This window comes from Temnothorax longispinosus, chromosome 7 (assembly GCF_030848805.1).
Source record: "Temnothorax longispinosus isolate EJ_2023e chromosome 7, Tlon_JGU_v1, whole genome shotgun sequence".
NCBI lineage: Eukaryota > Metazoa > Arthropoda > Insecta > Hymenoptera > Formicidae > Temnothorax > Temnothorax longispinosus.
This window is the reverse complement of record NC_092364.1, coordinates 332,579-353,371: the sequence shown is the minus strand read 5'-3', so window position 1 is coordinate 353,371 and position 20,793 is coordinate 332,579. Positions and strand designations below refer to the sequence as shown.

The 20,793-nt window shown below is 42.7% G+C and overlaps 4 protein-coding genes and 1 long non-coding RNA gene across 7 annotated transcripts; 3 read left to right on the top strand and 2 right to left on the bottom strand.

Moving 5' to 3' along the window:
- Positions 1-2: 2 nt before the first annotated feature.
- Mrps5 (mitochondrial ribosomal protein S5) lies at positions 3-2,288 on the top strand. Its single transcript, XM_071784145.1, has 6 exons — positions 3-159; positions 293-388; positions 495-845; positions 1,007-1,237; positions 1,325-1,524; positions 1,839-2,288. Exons 1-6 carry the CDS (start codon positions 84-86, stop codon positions 2,220-2,222), a joined length of 1,338 nt encoding a protein of 445 aa, XP_071640246.1. The 5' UTR covers positions 3-83; the 3' UTR covers positions 2,223-2,288.
- Positions 2,289-2,436: 148 nt separating this feature from the next.
- On the top strand, positions 2,437-4,994 carry LOC139816552 (cyclin N-terminal domain-containing protein 1). Its single transcript, XM_071784147.1, has 5 exons — positions 2,437-2,702; positions 3,075-3,176; positions 3,273-3,547; positions 3,659-3,874; positions 4,002-4,994. Exons 1-5 carry the CDS (start codon positions 2,678-2,680, stop codon positions 4,272-4,274), a joined length of 891 nt encoding a protein of 296 aa, XP_071640248.1. The 5' UTR covers positions 2,437-2,677; the 3' UTR covers positions 4,275-4,994.
- On the bottom strand, positions 4,885-6,107 carry LOC139816556 (uncharacterized). Its single transcript, XR_011733035.1, has 2 exons — positions 5,662-6,107; positions 4,885-5,563 (listed from the first exon to the last, which is right to left on the bottom strand). It is a non-coding gene; the product is annotated as an uncharacterized lncRNA (long non-coding RNA).
- A 5-nt stretch (positions 6,108-6,112) lies between these two features.
- On the top strand, positions 6,113-10,886 carry LOC139816551 (uncharacterized). The gene is made up of 5 exons (XM_071784146.1): positions 6,113-6,641; positions 7,036-7,098; positions 7,638-7,755; positions 7,897-8,062; positions 8,224-10,886. The coding sequence occupies exons 1-5, from the start codon at positions 6,584-6,586 to the stop codon at positions 8,848-8,850; spliced, it is 1,032 nt and encodes a 343-aa protein (XP_071640247.1). The 5' UTR covers positions 6,113-6,583; the 3' UTR covers positions 8,851-10,886.
- Elys (AT hook containing transcription factor 1 homolog) lies at positions 10,583-20,481 on the bottom strand. Of its 3 annotated transcripts, none has more exons than XM_071784137.1 (6): positions 20,276-20,465; positions 19,719-20,084; positions 19,290-19,587; positions 12,657-18,968; positions 12,221-12,299; positions 10,583-12,039 (listed from the first exon to the last, which is right to left on the bottom strand). In XM_071784137.1, exons 1-6 carry the CDS (start codon positions 20,303-20,305, stop codon positions 11,865-11,867), a joined length of 7,260 nt encoding a protein of 2,419 aa, XP_071640238.1. In that variant the 5' UTR covers positions 20,306-20,465; the 3' UTR covers positions 10,583-11,864. The 3 variants fall into 3 exon arrangements, with proteins under 3 accessions (XP_071640238.1, XP_071640239.1, XP_071640240.1); XM_071784138.1 differs by having other exon boundaries at positions 11,898-12,039; positions 12,225-12,299; positions 20,276-20,471; XM_071784139.1 differs by lacking the exon at positions 12,221-12,299 and having other exon boundaries at positions 11,901-12,039; positions 20,276-20,481.
- Positions 20,482-20,793: the final 312 nt, after the last annotated feature.

The window sequence follows — 20,793 nt, the reverse complement described above, 5'->3', positions numbered from 1 at the left end:
CATGTTACACCTTACACCGTGTCGCACTCGGAGCGATTATCGCGCAGTGTCGGAGTGTCGCGGACACGATTCGATTTATAAAAATGGCCTCGACTCGAATATTACGTATTTGTGGACTTTTGAGAAATTCGCCAAGAAATATTCCATCTATGAGCAATGGTACGAAATATTATCGTTTTATCGTTTACAATGTATCGTATAATTTACAGACAAATATATCTAATCTAAATTAATTTGCCAGCTCAATTTATTTGCTACCGGTCGCTAACACGAGGTTATAATATCTTTTCAGATGCACGTAATTTATTTACTGTCGATTGTTCACATTTTTTAAAGACGCACATCCCTTTAGTATGCGATACAAGGAATAAGACATTTTTCATCAACAGTAAGTAAGGTTTTTTTGGTGGGCGTAATATGTGTATGCTCGTAGAAAAATGAGAGTTGTGGTATTTTGTTTGTATCTCATCTCATTTCGTATCCCTCTTTCGCAGAATCTGGGGACGAATTGTGGAAAGGTGTGACGAGCGTCAGTAATGCAGGGAGGAAAAGAGGCAGAGCTAAAGGCTTACCGAGAAAGAGAGATTTAAACAAGGGTCAGATTATTGGCGTAGGAAAAATTCCGATACAATTTCCCGGTCTCAATACACCTGTATTCAGAGGAAGAGAACTCGTTCAACAGCAAAAGCTGCCTGTGGATCCTGAGAGGGAGGAGAGGCTCGCCAAGCTACGACAAAGCTATAAAACTGGGCCGAGGCGGATGAAATTATCGCCGTTGGAACGTGGTTGGACGAGTGTCCAAATGGGTGGCAGAAAGATTGGACCACCTGATTCTGTTGGAGAAGGTTAGCGTTACTCATCGTTATTCGTTGTAACTGTCCAATGGTCCCGTGGTCAAATTACGAAATTATTTCAACGTAATACTCTTTGTCAACTTTCTTTCTGATATTTTATAATATCCTAGTAACGTCGAGATTACAAACCACGTGTGACGTCTATCTTTCAGATACCTTTGACGGCTTTGAAACTTGGGTATTGGAAAGCAAAATCGTAAATTGTATGACTGGTAATTTAGGACGTAAGAGTAAGATCAGTATGTTTGTCGTAACGGGTAATGGAAATGGTCTGGCTGGATTTGCGCTAGGGAAAGCACCCGCACAAAAAACAGCCATGAAGACAGCTAAGAATAGGGCGGGTCAAAGATTGATGTATATTCCTAGATACAAGGAGCATACTGGTAATATATATGATCATGCTGCGTGTAAAACTTACACGACTTACGTCTCGCTCGTTCCCTCCTTTTAATAATCTTGTTCTGTTTCAGTGTTACATGACTTTTTCACACAGTTTGGAGATACAAAATTGTTTGTAAAGAAAATGCACCAAGGATACGGGCTTGTCTGCCATCGTGCGATAAGAGCGTGTTGCGAGGCAATTGGCATAAAGGATATGCATGCCAAGGTGGAAGGTACCAAGAGTTTGCAGCATATCATAAAGGCTTTCTTTATTGGCTTGTTACAACAGGTATGTATCTAACTTGGGAGTACGCCCAACACTCTCTCCTTTAATTTTAACCTATGTTAAATTGATAGATTTGAAGCAAGCAGATTGGTTTTTCATTTAAAGCATTATAAAGCATTATTATTTAAGTTACAAATAATTTACGATGGATTTCTAGTTTACTTAATCAGATACTTTCGATACGTAAAAATGTGTAGATAATAGACGTTGGTCTTTTACTTTAATGCCAAATCCATAATTTGATACAATTTGATCAAACATTTGTCATTGCGTTATGCCACAAGGTAATCTGAAAATAACATGAGCTACGTTTGCAGAAATCGTATCAACAATTAGCGGACGAAAAACGATTACACTTGGTTGAGTTCAAGTCGGAAAACGGAAATTATCCGGTAGTGATTGCCTCGCCGTCGCAAGTTAGAAAGCCAGAAGAAGTGACGTCCCACGAGATCCTCGATTTTACTCAATATGTTTTTGGCGGCAAAGTAATATTGCAGAAAAAGAAATCTGCACCATTCTATACGAGACTTCCATCTTGGAAAACAAGATTGTTAAAACTGGAACGAACGAGGCACTTTGATGAAACGAGGCTAAAGTTAACGGCAGAATACGGGGCGTTGAATAGTTTTCTCACTGAAAAGTATCCAGAAGCGAAGCTGCGTCCCAAGCGGAAGCCAAGTGAAAACGAAACGGAGGAATAGAGAGCATAGCCGAGTATTATGCTCTATGTATAAATGTTTCTCAATAAAGTTATGATTAGAAAATTACATTTCTACATAATTCAGACTAATTGTTTCGATGGTGTAGCCCCGGCTCTTCTTCTCTTCTTCTTTGATTTGATGACGGATGACCTTCCGATACGGCCAGTCGGGCCAGTACAGAGGTAGCCGGTGGCGTTTCACGCGTGTCGCGTGTATACATACATACATATTTGAAGATTAACAATAGCTCGTGCAAGCTTGGCTGCATTCCGGCAAAACTGATTATCCTATTGGACAAATCGAATGTGTTCCGAAATTCATCGAGTTTCGGTGAATTTCAGAAATTCTCTTTTCTCATCGAGAGTGTGCCAATCTATTTTGTGATAATTTATGACGCCCATAATGGCGCGTATCGGCGTATCAGTTTGTAAATATTTCCCCATTACGCGATTGGAATGGATTTAGATACAGCTTATATTGGTAATTACATCTTACATCTATCCATCTGAGACAATTTCAATAATTCTACGCATACATATATATACATTTTTGTTTATATCTAGAAAATATCGCTCGTACGCCTATATATTACATATGTGTGTGAATATTTTCTTTTGTGAAATATGGTTTAATCAAAGTATGTATATATATATATGTATATTTTGTGTCCAAGAAGATGTAAAAGAAAAGTATAAATACCGAATTAATAATATTTCGTATGTCACCGACGCGACGCGACGCAACGTACAGCAGAGCGGGGAACCGCGTGTTTCAAAATTATAAAAGATAAAAAATTACTTGGAAGTTTACAAGTACAATTTTCAATTGCATTTTCATTAAACTTGTTGGTAGAACCATTGATTCACGATTGGGTGGAGCATCTCCAGCAAATTGTGAAAAAACAGGAGCAGGAGCAGATGGCCAACGCAACCGATTTTGCTATGCCGTTTGTAGGTAGGAAAAGAGCGTATGTGCGCGCGTGCGACAAAGCAAGAGATATTGAATAACGTTCTGCTACATCACAATAATAATTTTAAATTATACAATCAGGAATTCCAGTATCTACTGTGAAAGCTGCCTTCAAGATAGCGGAATACTTGGAGCTAGAGCCGACTGTCAAGTATATGGCCATTCAACTGTACGACAGATTCATGTGTAAACACTTTTGGGAAATTTACAAGACTGAGATTGTGAATACGTCGTCCGAGGCATCGTGGTTGAAAGTTTGCAACAAGAGCTCTAATCAAACCAAGTTAAATTTAATGTCGTGCTTTCAGTTGGCATGCAAAATGGATTCTCATTCCAGTGCTTTAGGAATATCGCAAGTATATTGAAAGATATAATGTGTTTTGTGCGAGGAATATTAAAAAAAGACTTGGAGACTTGGATCACGATAAATGTTAACAGATAACGTTCTGCCGCTTGTCTTTTGCTAGATTCTCAATATTCTACATCTGATTGACAAAGAGTCTGAATATACGCCGAGTATGATTTCCTCTTCGGAACGTAGAGTTATCAAAACGGTAGACTTTAAAATGCCCCTTTACACTCCACTGCAATGCATCGAGATTCTTCTGGCGGCGACAGGTCTCGGGGAAACGCCAGATATGGTTAACGTTTCGATAGATTTGTTGGATTTGGCTTACCTAAAGGTTTGGTCACACGACATTTTTATATTTAAGTAATTTATTTCTTTGCGCACGTTACACGTTATAAATTGTAATACGCGGCGTGCATGTATTATCTCACTCAAACTCATTTGTATTCATTTAATTTCAGCACGATAGATTATATTCGCACCTTCATTTATATTACACGCACAAAGATGTTTTAAACGAGGAACATGTAGCCATAAAGCTAATATCGTTGAAATCGAATATACTTTTCTTAAGCGCAGCAGTAGTATATTGCGCAACGTTCTTTTTGTGCTTGGATACAAATGCCTCGGAAGAGCAAGTTGTCGTAACAAAATTGGCAGAATTATCCAATACAACGGATACTGATATTTTCAACATGGCCAATATGTTGCTCTTAATAGCAACGCAACGCTAACGTGTTATAATGTGTATCATGTAGCAAAATAATTTTCTACCACATGTTATTCATAGAGAGTATTTTGAATTCTTCGCATTTGTTGGCTCTGATTATAATTTGGGATATATGTTTGAGGCACAGGATATAATTTATTAGTAAAATACCGAGCTAATAGATTATAATAACGTTATAATAAAATCTATAAATTATAAAAATACTCTTTTAAGCTTTAAATATTTGAGGTGCACATTAAGGGGTTACATATATATTTGATGAAGTCGTAAAACTAGAACGGTGTTTGTAAAAACGGCGTTTGCGGTACCAGAGATACCCTCCTCTCGTGTTAAACAAAAAACAAAAATTTTCCGTTAAACTGGGTGAAGAAATTTAGTTCTTATCACAGCCAATTTCGAAAAATGGCAGCGATTCGTAGCACAAAATGCGAGTTTTGACTACAAAAATCGATTTTCTTTTATTTATAAAAAAGAACTAAACCCATAGATAAAAAATCCTATGACAAGTACATTATATTATATTGAGAGTATTATATTGAGAGCGTCTCCCCTCCCCCTTTGTACGCGGGTGAGGGAGATGGTGGGGTTGTACACCATACTGTGTAAATATTGGATTGGATTTAAAAAAAATAAATTTATTATACCTTGTATAATACGTCGCATACAATTATATATATTTTTGTTTATTTATTTAGAATGCGTCTGTGTGTGTGTGTGTGTGTGTGTGTAAAATAGATGTGTGAATAATGCAATGTGTATTACTCAAAAATATTTTATCGCATATTATAGATAGCAAATGAAATTTACATGCAATATGAAATTCACGCGATTCGAGTGTTATCAATTTCTTGATAATCGCCAATAATCGCTATTTGAAAAGATATATCTCCGTTACAGCTGTATCCTATTTACAATCGCGTCAGACTAGAAAAGAAAAGAAAAGAAAAGTACGTCATCTGGAAGGGCAACAAAATTCACAAAATTCGTCACTCATCTTTTGCTTCTCTCGTCTCGGGAGATATCTGGCATTTCTATCGATTCCAATCAATCCGTCCGGTTGAATAGTAGAGTTTTAAGAGTTTTCCATCGGCGTACCCCTCCAACTCCAACTATAAAGGCTCTTATCTTGAGTTTTTTGACAAATCTTCTAACACCTTGCTTTTCTTTGCTTGTCTTTTCGTTCAGATCACTGTGTATTAATCTTTCTAATAAACTTGTAGACTGCCCTCATCGATTTCATATTGATGTCGACTTGCGGTCTGCCGGGTCTGCGGTATCAATGGTATCATTGACCTGATAGGATAGGATAGGTTAGGTTAGATTAAGTGAGGTTAAGTTAGACTAGGATATAAAATTTTTTTCTTCTCTCGGTCGCTCTCGTTTCACCTCACCTTTCACCGTGTTTCACCGTGCGCGCGCGTTACGCGCGTGCTCGACGCTCGACATCCATTCATCGCCAGTATCACCACTACTGGCACTACTACGGGTCTCTCGCTCTCTCGCTACTATTTCAATTGATATTTCAGTATCCGTTCTGAAAAGTCGACGGCCCGGACGCTACTCCTCCGCGACCCGCGACCGCGACATCACTCGTCACGGCCACGGCCGCTCTTTATCTAGTTCGGTACTTGGGTTATTACGGGAGATACGTGTACTGCATTCTGCACCAGGCACAAGAGAAATAAAATATTTTTGACATTCTCTAGCGACGACGTCTCCTTCTTCTTGACATCTTTGTTTGTAAGGGGACTTTTCTGTGCCGTATACCGTTAAACCGTGCTAAGACTGTGCGAAATCGTACACGAAATCGAAAAAAGATCGATGAACTGTCATTCCTATTATTCTCAAGAATCCCAAGCGATATCGCGCGCACGCGCGCGCGTGTGTGTGTGTGTGTTACAAGCCACGCGAGAGTCACGTGACTGACGCAACTATTCACGCCATTCACTCATACGCATACGACGGACGGCGACGGGTGGCGACGGGTGACGGGCGACGACCAGTCGGCAGTCGTTTCGAGCTTCGACGTCTTTGACGCCTCCGACTCCGAAGTACGAGGTTCGAGGTCCGAGTTACGAGACTTCCGAGTCGTGGATGGTCGTGGTCGTGGACGTCGTGGTGGAGTAGTGGAGTAGTTTCAACATGGAGAAGAAACAACGTTGCGACTGCTCTCGCGCAAAGTGGTTGTAAACACAGCTCGAATCAGTCGAATCTCGAGTCTCGAGTCATCGGAGTGGAGTCGTCGATTGTATTCTGCAATCCGCTGGATCTGGTTGTTCCACCACGTGAATGGTTTCGACGTGAGAACGTGCAATGGCAAAATCTGTGCTAAGTTCCGACACGCTGCCGAAGGCGGGTCGTGTAAACGAAGGTGAGAGAACTTGAAGGTTTTTCACTGCCCGCTCCCACACGTGGTATGCCCGCTTCTCTCGTGATTCTCTCGTGATTCTCTCGTGAGATCCGTGAGATGTACGAAATTCTCTGTAAGCTTGTTGACTCTCTATCTAAATTCTAAATAACCCTTACGCGCGCACGCTCAGTCTTTCCTTAACTTCATTCTTCTTTTCACGTTTCCATACAAGTATTTCAGTTCAAAGCATTAAAGTTCAAACGTGGGAACCCGACAATCTAAGCGAAAGCGTAAATAACGGAATGACGAGACCCGCGCGAGTTCGCATACGCGGATCTCGTTACTCGTTTCACGATTAGTCATCACATTGGCATTCGTAACGCAAAACGTAATGTGAATTGGTGCGATTTTGCAGTGTGCCGCGAATGGCTGGTGCACGAGGACGGGGCACTGGCCTATCGACTTCAGGATGAAGAAAGTACGTAACAATTTTCGTAAATTTTCCACCTTTCCACCTTGGTGCGGATGTATGTGTGTCGAAGGGAGATTCGTGCAGGGCAGGGTCGTCCTAAGACTGTGTGTGCGTGCGTGTGTGTGCCTGACGATCGGTCGCTCTGGCGGCTCTGGACCCTGGAGGACTGATCGAGTTTTCTTTATTGATCGAACGTATGGAATTCATCTGAAAAACGTGACATTATGCGTGTCACGGAAAAAAAGAAAAGAACGTAAACCTTATTAAAACTCTGTGGTGCAGCTTGAGGTGACTCTGACGAGTTTTGTGCCACGAGGAGAGTATGTATCGAAGGGAGAAAAGGATATAAACGTAAACGTATATACGTGATAAAAAATAGGATAACGTTTCGTGTCCAAGATGTAGAGATTGTAGAGGCTCGAAAGAGGATTTGAATGTTTTGCGCGTACGAGATATCTGTATCTATCGGTATCGGTATGCTATATTAATACCTGTAAGAGACTTATCTTAACGTATAATTTTTTTATTTTTCTTATGATTCGTAGTCAAGGAACATTACACCGGCAACAAAACGCGTAATGCACAGGTGAGAGAAGATTTGCCGCGAGCCAGAGTCGAACAGGAATTGGAAGCACTGAGATATCAAACTTACGTTCAACAACAGTTAGTACGATTTGTATCGTTTAAAGATAGAGATTATTTCGTACGAGATGTCATTGTGCCTTTTAAAAGATCGTTTTCTTTTATTTTTCTTTTCTTTTCTTATATTTACTTAGTTATTTATTTATTTTTTCTTTTGCAAAGGGAAGAAAGAGACGCGCTTGTTGCGAGGCAGATTGCCCTATCTCTGGAGCGAGAGGAGAGACAGAGAGAGCGCGACGTGCAAGAAAGGATGAGATTACAACTGAGATTAGGAGATGAAGCTATGCAGCGAGAGTTTGAGAAACGTATGCAAGAAGAAAAGGATGAGGTAACCATGATATTTTGCGGTTAATGAAACCCTTGAAAGCAAAAAATACGCACGTACGCACGTACGTACGTACGTATATCTTTGTTCATTTGAGAAAAAAAGAGACACGTTGCTAGCGTGAAAATGTAAATGTTAAAAATCGGTTTTTTTTTTAACGACAGGAACTGGCGAAGAAGTTGCAACAAGAAGAAGAAGAAGATCACGACGATCCAGAAGACGAGCGATTAATGTTGGACCAAAAATTGGCGATGGAGGCGCAGGATGCTGAATTGGCGCGAATGCTTCAGGAGAAGGAGCGTACGAAAGCTCGTAAAGCGCGAGAGAGGGCAAGGCAGAAGAAGCTAGAGCGGGAGCGTCTGCAACTGCAACAACAACAACAGCAACAGGCAGATGAACAGAATCTCACGGAACGACCTCAAAGACCAGACAGGCTGGACTTGAAGACTGTGTCGATCAAGAATCGAGGCCGTTATTCTGCCAATTATTCTCAGTATTCGGATCCCGAGGAAATCCAGACGCTAGACACCGTTGACACAATGCGAGAAATGACAAATGTCGCAGCCATTATTGATCCTACTTACCATGTTCATCGAGGTACCTCGAGCAGCTCGAGCAGCACGATAAGCCCCACTTACGTTTTGCCGACGCCACCACAGGAGCTAATGACGGATGAGGTACCGTGTTACATGCCGATTCAAGGCCAACGACGAAATCAGGCTCAATCACCGTCTAACGCGCATGAGGAAAAGCATAAACGGCGAGTTAAAGACGGGTGTAAGCATCAGTAAAAGTTTTGAGGGGGGGTGGAGAGAGAGAGGTATTTTTTATTTAAAAATTCGACTTTTTCTCATTACCATCAAACGATGGCATAAATTAGTAAATATTTATTTCTTAAGTCTGTCTATAGCTATATATATATAAGATCTGACTATGAATAACGGCCTATAAAGAGATGCAATTTTGTTACGTATTGAGCAATATTGATAATACATTTATTTAATATATTTGCATGTACTTTCGCAAAACGTGTGTGTGAATTTCAAGATTTTACGATTATTCATATTAATAGAATATATTGCCATATTACGTGATGATGTAAACCAATGTACTGCCATACATTGCACAAAGTATAATGTGCCTTTTAAGGGCATTTAAAGGAATTTAAGAGCCTTAACTTCAAAAATTAATGAATTACTCATATACATATATACACTATATACATATATATATACACACGAGATTACAATTGCTGATATCCGAAGGGATAGATTGTACCGTCCTCGATTTTCTTGTTACATTTCTTGGTAGCACTGGGGGGGGGGGGTATAAATATTATTTTTAATGTTAACACGCTTCTCAGTGTTCAAATTTTCGACATTTTTAGCATAGAATAAAAGCAAAAAGATATCTTAGACAATAAGAGAACGATTTGTAACATATATTTTTCAACTTGATGCATTTATATGTAACGAGTAAGCAATGACGGTGTACAAATACTTATACACTGCAAGAGTTCATCATAAAATTTCATAATTTGCCCATAGATGGGTCAGATGATACAGTGTGTAATTGAAACGCATGAGCAGATTATGAAAGATTGAAAAATTGTAAAAACTTTTTTCCAACGCATTCTTTATTGTTTAGTTAAGTGAGTACGTTTAAAAGAATCTCTCGTGTTTTCGATACGTTCAAACTTGCTCTTCTAATGCCCGTATCACACTAGCGATTGGTGATTGCGTTTACGTTTGCGTCTACGTCTTTTGACCAATCAGAACGGAAATCGCGAATCGCACGCGCCAGCAGCTACTTTCTGAATGGTCAAGAGACGTAAACGCAAACGTAGACGTAATCGCCAATCGCTAGTGTGATACGGGCATAAAATATAATCATATGTTTCCGCTACACATATTTATCACTGCTACAAGGGTTCTTTATAGCATGCGTGCTTAATTTGATAATAAATCGCGCCTACTTAAAATTCTTTTGTAGTTAGTAAGGTAGAACGTAAAAAATGACAACACTGCCAAAGATAACACTTTAATGTTGCCCTTTAGAAAAAAGTTAATAAAGTTGATAAAGAAAATGTGAACACATATGTACGCATTACGTATGTGTAAAGATCTAGGTCGAACGAGTCTTATGCCCGTGTCACACTAGCGATTGGCAATTGCGTCTACGTTTACGTTTACTTCTCTTCAATCAGAAAGTAGCTGCTGGCGCGTGCGATTCGCGATTTCCGTTCTGATTAGTCAAAATACGTAAACGCAAAGGTAAACGCAATCGTCAATCGCTAGTGATACGGGCATTTTACGTACTGCAATGTTTTCTAAACTATGAAACACGATAAGAGCAAGTTTCTAAAATGTTTAGGTATATTGTCAATTATAATATATCGAAGAGAAGTATTAGAATGCAGAATTGTGTTACGAAGGGTACGGTCGTTACATTTTCCTTCCAGAAAGAAAAGAAAAGGAAAAAAATCTCTTTAATTACTTGTAATTTTTAAATAACACATCTATGAAGCGCTTAGAATTTATTTATTATTAATTCTCTGTCATTATATAAAGGATGTACATGGATTTATTGTATGTACAATGTATTATTTACTAACTTGTATAAGGACTGTGTTCAAAAGAATAAGAATCTCTATTGATAGTTTTTCCAAGCGATATTCCATTAGAATATATGAATTCCTTTTGTAACAATTATGCGTTATTTGTGGTGAGTGGAGTTTTCTCTCGTTTAATACTATCATATATTACCTTTTACATTTATTGTATCAATACAACTATACATGAGTATGTTAATAAATTATTTACAAAGATATGATACATTGCCTTCTTGTCGAAAATATTGTAGAGGGATGTGCTATATTATATGTAAAGTGTTTGTAGCAAAGTATCTTGTGCTACAAAATGAAAATCCAGACGAAATCTTAACGTAAAAAAAGTGACTACTGACAGTAGATATCTTAAAAAAATGTACGTGTAAACGGAATGAATACTATTGTAATGGTCAGAGAGTGCGCGCGCACGCGGGTGTATATGTGCCAAAAGTATTTGATATAGCACATTTTTCAATGATAGTTTATCATTAGAATACATTTTTTACGTGACATTCGTAGCCATATCTCTGTACACTTGTCAACTTGTGCATCGATGTAGAAATAACGCGATACATCTGAGATTGGGTAAAACCCAATAATCTTTTCTATGCAACAAAAACATATATAATGTAATTTGATTCAATTATGCAGGTTTACAAATCTTTGATAAAAACAATCTTTAAAACTTTACAGATTATTCAAGAGAATCTCCTACGTGTTATCGAAAAAAAAAGAAAAAAAAAAAAGAAAAGAAAGTACTTCTCCTAGATAATCTCAACATCATATTAGCTTATATTCCAGATATCTCTGTCGATTATCTCCCACCATGTGACAAAGTCTTAAAATATATTCTAATTAGAAAAAGAAAAAAACTCAATACTTTGTACTATATTTTTACCAGAATAGAATATAGACGCTGTAACTGGTCAATAACTTTTACGTATGTGACGTTTCCTAATATTTCTTTGAATTCGCGCCTAGTATAAGTGTCAAAAACTAATGTTTTGCAAAGGGTGATGAGCCGTACCGTTTTAATTGATAGAAGCACGCGTAATCATCATATTAGCTTATATTGAGAAAGAAAAATGTTGCGGCTACAAAAAAAATATGTGAAATCAATTTACAGGCGTATTGAAAGATTGACAAATCCAAAATGTGGGCGATAGATACGCCAGAACTCCCGGGAAGTTTCCAGTTTTAATCTGTTGTGCTTTTGTATCTTTTAGATACAACGAATCTTTTCCGAAATCGTGATCCAAAGGTATTTATGACTAAACGTCCGTAACGGCCGGATTCGACGATGCCATGAGGTTTCTGGATAGTGAGCCGTTGTTTTCCTTGATGAGAACTCGGTATGAAGGAGCTTATTTTTCTGTGGAAAAAACATAGAGTATAAGCCAACTTGTATATCTTTCTCTCTCTCTCTTTCTCTCTCTCCCTCTCTCTCTCTCTTTCTCTCTCTGGTAGAGATGAAATAAAAATGATTAAAGCTTATGAGAGAACACAGCGATGAGAGAAGAGCGATTGTGTCAAATCAATTAATGAATTACAACCTACGATGTTGGTTTGAAGAAATGTTTTTAGATCTGGTTTGGGGCGGTGAGAACACATAATTCGGGACTTCCCCAATGTCTGTAAATTGAAGACCACGATTTCATCAAACCGTGTTCGATATTTGAATACCTGCTATTCGACAAGCGAATGGAGTTACGTCCCATCGTATTATACTAATCGATCGACAAGTTCTATTTAGTTGTATGTACATTGTGTGCAAAGAGTTGACTAAAAACAGAAATCTATTACGGAAAGGAGAGAGAATTCAAAAGATAATTTACAATGTAATTTCTGAAAGCAACTCTCAAGCGATAAGAGATTCGATGTCGATAAAAAATTCCGTTTGTTACGATATTTATAGAGCGTTTCCTGCGGCGCGGCGTAAGACCATTCACTTGGCGAGAGCGGGTCTATTCTCTCAAATCCGTTTCTCACCTTTCTCATCCAATGGCACGTCGTCCGTCTTCTCCGGTAGTGAAAAGGAAAATAGATGACTGGATTCTTGACTCACGCTGGTCTTGCGCGGTCTACCTCGTCCTCGTCTCGGCTTCACCGTTCCTTCCTTCTTCGTCTCCTTCGTCGTGACTGACGCCGCCCTTCTCTTGGGCGTAGGAGCACTCTGGGCGGCTTCGCTATCCACGACACCATCCTTCTCGTCTCTTTCGAGGTTTGCCATATCCTCACTCATTTCCGCAAACTCTTCCGCTATCGGCGACACCACCGCGCGACTTGTCGCATCAACATTTCTGACCCTCCTCTTCATCTCCGTGCGTATCACATCGGCGCTGGACGCTCTTCTTTCTCTGGCGTTACTTTGCACAGCCTTCTTCCTGGTGGATCTCGTCTCCCTCAACGGCGGACTCAAGATCTCCTCCAATTCCTCCGGTACGGACAGTACCGACGCGCTTCGAGCGCGCGTGCTTGTCGTTAATCTACCGACAATCTTCTCGACATTCCTAGCGGCGGACGTCCCGGTCTCGTCGGGTCCCGGTCGTCTCTCCGACTCCTCCCTCTCCCCCAGAGGCTCGGCGACCTCCGGGATGGTTTCTTTCATGACACTACCGGACCTACGTCGCCGCGAGCCTACGGGCTGCGCCGTCATCTCCTTAGGTACCGAACTGCCGCGTTTACGGTTAGCGATAACTTTAACAGCGCTCGGCTCCTTCGAACGCTGATCCTCATCCCAATCTCTCGTGGACGACCTCAATGACCTGTTGGTCGTTGCGGCATCGGTATCGGACGACACCGAAAACTTTCTCACACGCCGCAAAGACCTCTTGTTCGCGTTCTCGCCTTCTTCGTCGTCGCTCGTGAGCGTCCTCTCAGTCCAATCAGCCGCTCCTACTGGGGCGTCCGCCGATAATTCTTTCTTCGTGAAAGAAGCGAGTCTCGTGCTTCTCCTCACAGGTAGCTGCTCGTCCTTGACGCTCTCGGAGTCGCTGTTTTTCGTCTCGGCTGGCCGCGGCATCTCCATCGTCACGGACGTACATCTGCGACCTCTTCTCGCTGACGCGGACGGTCGCGCGTCCGGCGCGTCAACGTTTTCTGAACCTCGCGGCTCAACACTCTCGTCCATCGTCACCGAGCTCATTAGCACGTCCTTCGCGAGAGAGCTCGCTCTTCGGCCACGTAATTTTCCCAATGGAGAGCTTACCCTCGTCTCTTTCGCCGCCGAACTCGCTCTCCTCGAACGCGACAATTTTCCCAAGTCCGCTTCCTGCAACGAACGATCCGTTGGCAATCTTAGCGTGGCCAGAGTCGTCTCGTGAATCGGTTCTCGCGATCGCGCAAGTTTCCCAGCGTCCGCGCTTTGTAGTCGATGCGAAGATATCTCCAAGGTATTTCGCGATGGAGAGTCCTTAGTCATTGAACTCGCTCTTCGTAGACGTGAGCGGGTGACTTTCTCCGACTCTACTTGCCGCGCCGATGAGGTATCCAACGTATCTTTTGCTGTCGAACCTGCTCTACGTGATCTAGTCATACGCACGGATTCGGAAATGTCTGCCGTCTCTTGAATTTCATTCCTCTCACTTTTCTTTGAGAAACTTTGAGTTTCTCGACCCGACAGCTTCCTCTCCTCGGCCGTCCCCTCGGCCGATACCTCGATCCTACCGCTGTCTACTTTACATAGTTTTATATAGCTCGAAAAAATTTTGTTGGACTCGTCATGGACCGCGACGTCGAGCCCCGGTAAAGTCTCGGCGAGGTCTCTCTTCGGAACGCTTTCTCTCCTATCTGCCTTCCGGTTCTTCTCATCGGATTCACAGTTCTTCTCCACTTGGACTTTATTCCGCATCACATGGGGTTTTTGTAAATTGGAATATCTACCGTTTTCCGCTTTTGGTTCTTGAGTTTCTCCAGGACTACTAGAATCGGACTCGTCGTCTGTAATATTCGACATGTCGTACAATGTACGCTCCGAATGAACAATCGGCATCGAATGCGTCTCCTCTTTGCTGCTATTATCCGCTTCATCATCGAGTACTACCGGGGTCACAGCTCTGCTATTCGCAGAATCGTCGTCGGTCAAATCAACATCACCCATCACCCGCACCGATTCTTGCAACTCCTGCAAGCCGTTAGGTTTCGTCACGCTGCACGTTGCTTCGGCCTCGTATTCTGGATTCCAAGTCTCGTGAAACGAACAAGAAGCAGAAACTTGGCTGTCCAAATGCATCTGCGCGTCTTCCAGAATCGTGGCTAGACTCTCGAACGTCTCCTCGTGCTCGTCATTGTCTCGCTCCTCATCGTTTGGAAATCCAAGTAGCTCCTCCTCGTCAGACTCATCCGAAAAGATCGGACTCGATTCCGCGACCTTCTCAAATTCGTCGAGTGCGGGCATCTCGTAATTTTTTTCTCGTAAACTCGGACTATCTTCCCTCGCGATTCTTCCATTATTGAATCGGCTCTGTCGCATCTTGCTCTCTACGACCTTGTCTAAAGCATCTCTTTGTTCCACTTCTGGAGCGAGATCGCTCCCACCGCAACCAGATCGTTCGACGTACTCGGGTCTGTTGGATTCGCTTAGAACGTTAAAATCTTCCTCTACCTCGTACGCGTTATTCACGTCGTCCACTTCCATCGCTCGCTTGTCACTAACGGACGTTTGAGAAATTATAATCTTCGTTAGTGGAGTAGACGAAATGGCAAATTTATCCCTGCCATCTCTTTCCGTAGACGATCTCCATTGCGACGGACTGATGCGTCCCGATCTCCTTGGGCAGCTAATGTCGACGCTGCTATCGGAGGACAGTACAGTGGTCGAGTAGACGGAGGCCGACAATAACGAGCTACCTCTCCTCGGTGTACCTGAGACAAACGGCTGCTTCGTCATCTCTTCGGTCGACGAGATCGCTGCGGACAAGTTTGCGGACGAGCCACTCGCTTTCTTGGCACAAAATTCCTGTGGCACTTGTACGGACGATTTTAAGGCACTTGTTCTGAGGCTGGGTCGCGGACGGGCGTAGCACGAAATCTTACCGGAGGTACTGCTACCATCACTCAAAACTGCGCTTTCGCAATACGCTGACTTATTCGCGTTTGGACTGAAAAGCGCATCGTTACTCGCTTCTTTCCAGCTTGCTTCGAGGGAAACATCAGTCTCACTTTCGTCCTGTTCCTCTTCCTCCCCTTGTCCTCTTGCCTCCTTCTCCTTCTCTTCCTCTTCCTCTTCCTCATACACTAAAGCTTTCTTGGACTGATTGATGTTAAATCGTATCTGTCTATTGACTTTCCTCTCCCTCTCGGACAATCTATCGGTGGCCTCCTTTGCTTGGAACGTCGCGGTAGGAGACGTCGAGCTTCTTACGAGTTGTCTAATCTTCAAAATCGATTGCGGTGTCTCCGGAACGCGATCCTTGCTCGTGGAAATATTAGGCTTGCGCTTTACCAGAGGCGTCTCGAAAGTCTCCTGAAATCCTAAAACTCCCAATTCTCTCGAAACTCGTTTACTCGGTGAGACATTCCCGTCCGATAGTTTCCGGCGTTTTATGCCTTCCGACATGTCGTCCTCTTCGTCCTCCTTGTAAATCTGATCAACCGTGCGTTTGCCGCGACTTTTACGCAACAGCGTCGGGAACAACACACAGTTCATGTTTACGCCGTAATTGTTGAGTCTCAAGGACGTGCAGGGCGCACTGACAAACGGGATCTGACACTTCTCTCCTCGTACATAGGTCTCTCTGGCCTTCGTGATGGCCGTTTCATATATACTCCGCGACCTGTCGTGGCTCTTGCGATGTGACATCGGTCTGGAATAGCGCGCCTTCAGATCCGCGTCCGAATTTGTCATGGCCGCACGCATGGAGAATTGTTTCGCGACATCGGGCAAGGTCATTTCGTACGCGCCGAGAATACTGCTCGTAGTCGACTGCACGTCTTTGACCAGGTTCGACTGGTACTGCCGGATCGGATAACTTCCGTCAATTACTTCTGTGTAACGGCATCGTTGTAAATAGTACAACAAACGCAAATCTTCCATCTTGTTCTCTTCGAGAAACTTGACCAACACCTCCTCTTCCTCCGAGTCCAGCACTAAATGCAGAATTTCATCGAGCTTATTGTATCTCCTGCACGCTCGGAAGAAGCTGGTTAGCAGTTGTTCGTAGTGGCAGGGTGGCCGACAGTGGAAAGCGGACTGTAGCAGACCGTGCTCCACCGAGAGACTCATGGCCATACCTTGCTCCTCGATAGAGGACAGGGGAGGTTTCCTCACGCGAAGATATACTAGCGCCAGTTTGTGTTGATTATTACGCACCAAGGTGCGCAATATTAGCCGGTGGTGCCAATCCTTGATATCGGAGTCGCAGACTAACTGGCCAGTCATTGTGTCGAGGAATTCCTGATAATTTTCGTGATCGAGCAACCAGAATGCCTGAGTGAGCTTGATGAGGCTGGGGCTCATCATGAACGCGGACGGATATTTGATCAGCTGTTTCACCGCGGGATACAGCCGCTGCAGCAGCATAGCCAGGTCCATCAGGAGATAAATTGTGATCTGATGTCTGCAACTGATCTCCTTTGCTTCCGTCTGATGACAATCGGTTAAATAAGATCGTAGTAAAGATTGCAACGATGGCGGTGGATAGCAGCCACGCGTGACGATGCCACCCTCTCTTTCCCACTGTGCTTTCAATATGGAACACTCGCGCGTTATCAGCTCGTCAATAAACAAGTCTTGCTCGTTTTTGCTATCGCTGTCACTGTTGTTCAAAAATTGTGCTCGTTTCTCTTTATAAAGCATCGAAAGCTTCTCGTAGGGGTAAGGCACTCTTAGCGCTAGGGAGATAGACAGCGCAACCTTCTCCTCTTCTTCTTCTTCTTGTTTTTCTTCTTCCTCGGCCTGCGCCTGCGCCTCCGCCTCTGCCTCTGCCTCTGTTGCCACCGCCGCTTTCTCCTCATTCTTCTCCTCCTCCAAATCGTGCGTCTCGGGCAACAGTCCCACGTCGTAGAACCAAAGGAGTACTTGGAAATACGTAGATACGCGTCTCAACGTCCTTTGTTGCTTCATCAAGTCTACCGCCGCGGACGGCAATTTGCCCACTACATTGGACAAACATTCCAATTGCTGCGAGCAAAACCGCAAGGTTTTCACGTCAGTTTCGCCGATGCTAATGCCTGACTGATCGAATAGAGGAATGCAGAGCCGATCCGCGAGAATTTTTATCGTAGAAGCTCGCTGGACGGCCCACTTGAGGAAAGTGGGATATAAGTAAGAAGCACTACCGTCCGACCACTCCATGGCGCATTTTATCAGAAAAGTGGACCACCGCTGTTCCAAACAGAGCGACAGCAACATCTCTCGTTGCGCATTCTGATCGCTAGCAAACGAGAATTCCGAATTGAACGGCACCAGGCCGACCGAAAGACATCTGTGAAACGTTTCAAACGGTTGTATCAAGACGACTGGACCCGCCGTAGCTATCTCACGTAGCAAGTCGGTCTGAATGCCACGTGTCATCCAGAACGTCAGTTTCGTCGAGTTCAACTCCACCCATTCGAGTGATAAGGAGTTGGGGTAGAAGAGTTCCTCGGGCGAGCTCGGGCCATTGCTGGAGAACTCTTGTAAACTTTGCGGGATATATGTGAAACCTATAACATGACCGTCTCCCTCACCTTTCGCGTCCGTTCGTGTACGATACGTTGCCAATATGCTGTTTGGATTCTGACACTCGCTGATGGTGTGCGGCATTTGCTCTTTGTACCATTGATTCAGATCGAACAGATATACTATGTCGTTAGTGGCGATGAGCAGTAGATTATCCTCGCCTCTTCTAGTGACCGATTCAGTCTGCTCCGGATTGGACTCTCTCTCAACGCTACACAAACCGACGACCTTGTCTCCTTCGTTCAGCTCCGATTCAAACTTCAAGCTGGGATCATCTTCTAGACTGAAGTACAAGTTTATCTCTCTGTCACAGTATTTCCTTTCAAATTGCATGGCGTACATTCGCAATATCGGCGGTGCTTTTGACATGTCGTCCTGAAACACTACCCATAAGTAATAAAAAGGTCTAGGGTCGTCCGTGGGTTCCAACAAAGCCAAATGTGTGATCGTCATGTTCTCGTCGATGGGTGTACTGATCCATCCGATGGAACCATCGTTCTGCCAAATTATTACTCTGCCCAAACAGCCGGAGATTAAACAGCCAATCTTCGTGGAACTAATGATCGCGGTGGTCAAACTCTCGCCAAGCAAAGGAGACGATTCAAAATCTTCTCTGTTGAAGCCAATATGCTTTTCTATACCTGAAAATATATTGAATTTACAAATATTAATTAAAGATTTGTGCGTCACACAGAAATACACGCACGCACACACACACACACACACACACACACACACACACACACACAAGTGCATCTCTCCTATTCATCCTTAACATCCTTTAATAGTATCGATAGACTTTTTGAAACAAATGACTGATACTTGGATAAGTATTAGATTGGCCAATAAGTCCGTGCGGTTTTTTATAAGTAAAATTTATAAGTAAAAAACCGCACGAACTTATATATTGGCCAACCTAATATTTGACAATAATTTATTTGTACTTGTATGTAGCAACTTACGGTTGTTGAGCAAATTATAAGCTGCATGCTTTTCTCGAATGGACTGACGTCTACCGATAATTTGTTTCATCGGTGAAAAGTCTATCTCTGCCGGTGACGTTTCGTCCATAACAACCGACGAATCATGCGTATCCCATACGGTCCTCCGGAGATCAATCATGATATGATGAAGATTACGCAAAGCTACACAGGCCATTCCGTCCATTTCACTTAGCACATTATCGGGTCTCTTATCATTGAATTCCTCCCATTCTGCACCACCCGCCACAACGCATACTTGTTCTATCCCGTACGGCATCTATAAAACGTATGTGTATACGTATACATATAATGCAAAGTACAAAAACCCTTACATATCCCATAATAGCCTTAATAGCGATCCAAAATGAGCACAGTTTAGAATTTAAAGAACCCCCGACAAATACTTACTCGAATAGCTCTCAAGACACGAGACGTAGTACAGTCGAATATACATAACAAACCAGAGGAATCTTTCAGTTTGGTCGCACAATTATCTATTCCAATCAGCAGCAATGGAAATTCTCCAGATTGCGCAGGAAATTGAGAAACGGACGTTACGACCCCACGAAACGTCCAACTGCTAACGCTCTCTCCTGTTTTCGCATTGAAGACTGTCAAGTGGCAACCGTAACTTAGCCACGCGTATGTCGCATTATGCAGAAATCCTCCACGGCAATCGTTAACGTCATGCTCTTGGAGGTTCGTAGACTGACCGTACTCCAAGTTCCTCAACCAGTTTGATACAGGAAATTGAAGTTTCACGATCCTGCGAATCTGCACGAGGGCACAAATAAAAGCGATAAACCCTTCCCCATTCATCTCACATTCATTATTATATTTTATTATATTATATTTTTATATTTTCGGCACAATTTGGCTCAAAGTGCCGAAAATATAAAAATGATGGTTGGAAACTATCGCGATAGGTTATATCGATAATTGGAATATTTTATGTGAATCGTTACCTCGCAATTGGCTTCCTCTAGCTCCTTCATTTCTCAGGCGAGCTACCGAAATATCATCGGTGAAAGTCGCATTTAAAAACCGTTCTTGCGGTTCGCAGATCGAGGTTATGTTGGCGCCAAACCTCACGTCCGTTCTCGACGTTCTCGTGACCGCCCGGGAGAGAGAGAGAAAGAGACACACACACACGTACACACACGTGTAAGAGATAAAATTGCACGTGTAGTGGAAAGTGGCTTATCGGAAGAACTATACCAACTGCTACAGCCCAACACAGTAGCAAAGCAACGATATATGTATATACATATATGCATACATATGCACATTGCACACAAATGTTCCCATAGGCTGCGTTCCAAAATTCACTCTGGGCTGCTCTGGGTAACTAAAATCTATAGTTTATGTCACATACATATACTATAGCATTTTAGTTAACTAAAGTGAATTTTGGAACGCAGCCATGGATGCGCACCAATGCGCACACTCGTTTCGTTTGTAGCAATGGCCAATCGGAGATTTT

What these genes read in the sequence shown, in the direction of transcription:
- Elys (XM_071784137.1), bottom strand. Translation starts at nt 20,305, where the DNA reads ATGAAGGAGCTAGAGGAAGCCAATTGCGAG. An exon ending in TAGAGGAAGCCAATTGCGAG is followed by an intron (nt 20,085 to 20,275) that starts GTAACGATTCAC and finishes GCCCTCGTGCAG; the next exon opens with ATTCGCAGGATCGTGAAACT. An exon ending in TCTTCAAACCAACATCGTAG is followed by an intron (nt 12,040 to 12,220) that starts GTTGTAATTCAT and finishes TTTTTTCCACAG; the next exon opens with AAAAATAAGCTCCTTCATAC.
- LOC139816551 (XM_071784146.1), top strand. Translation starts at nt 6,584, where the DNA reads ATGGCAAAATCTGTGCTAAGTTCCGACACGCTGCCGAAGGCGGGTCGT. An exon ending in TCGACTTCAGGATGAAGAAA is followed by an intron (nt 7,099 to 7,637) that starts GTACGTAACAAT and finishes TATGATTCGTAG; the next exon opens with TCAAGGAACATTACACCGGC. An exon ending in TGCAAGAAGAAAAGGATGAG is followed by an intron (nt 8,063 to 8,223) that starts GTAACCATGATA and finishes TTTTAACGACAG; the next exon opens with GAACTGGCGAAGAAGTTGCA.
- LOC139816552 (XM_071784147.1), top strand. Translation starts at nt 2,678, where the DNA reads ATGGATTTAGATACAGCTTATATTG. An exon ending in TTTAGATACAGCTTATATTG is followed by an intron (nt 2,703 to 3,074) that starts GTAATTACATCT and finishes ACTTGTTGGTAG; the next exon opens with AACCATTGATTCACGATTGG. An exon ending in GTGCTTTAGGAATATCGCAA is followed by an intron (nt 3,548 to 3,658) that starts GTATATTGAAAG and finishes GTCTTTTGCTAG; the next exon opens with ATTCTCAATATTCTACATCT.
- Mrps5 (XM_071784145.1), top strand. Translation starts at nt 84, where the DNA reads ATGGCCTCGACTCGAATATTACGTATTTGTGGACTTTTGAGAAATTCG. An exon ending in TATTCCATCTATGAGCAATG is followed by an intron (nt 160 to 292) that starts GTACGAAATATT and finishes ATATCTTTTCAG; the next exon opens with ATGCACGTAATTTATTTACT. An exon ending in TAGATACAAGGAGCATACTG is followed by an intron (nt 1,238 to 1,324) that starts GTAATATATATG and finishes GTTCTGTTTCAG; the next exon opens with TGTTACATGACTTTTTCACA.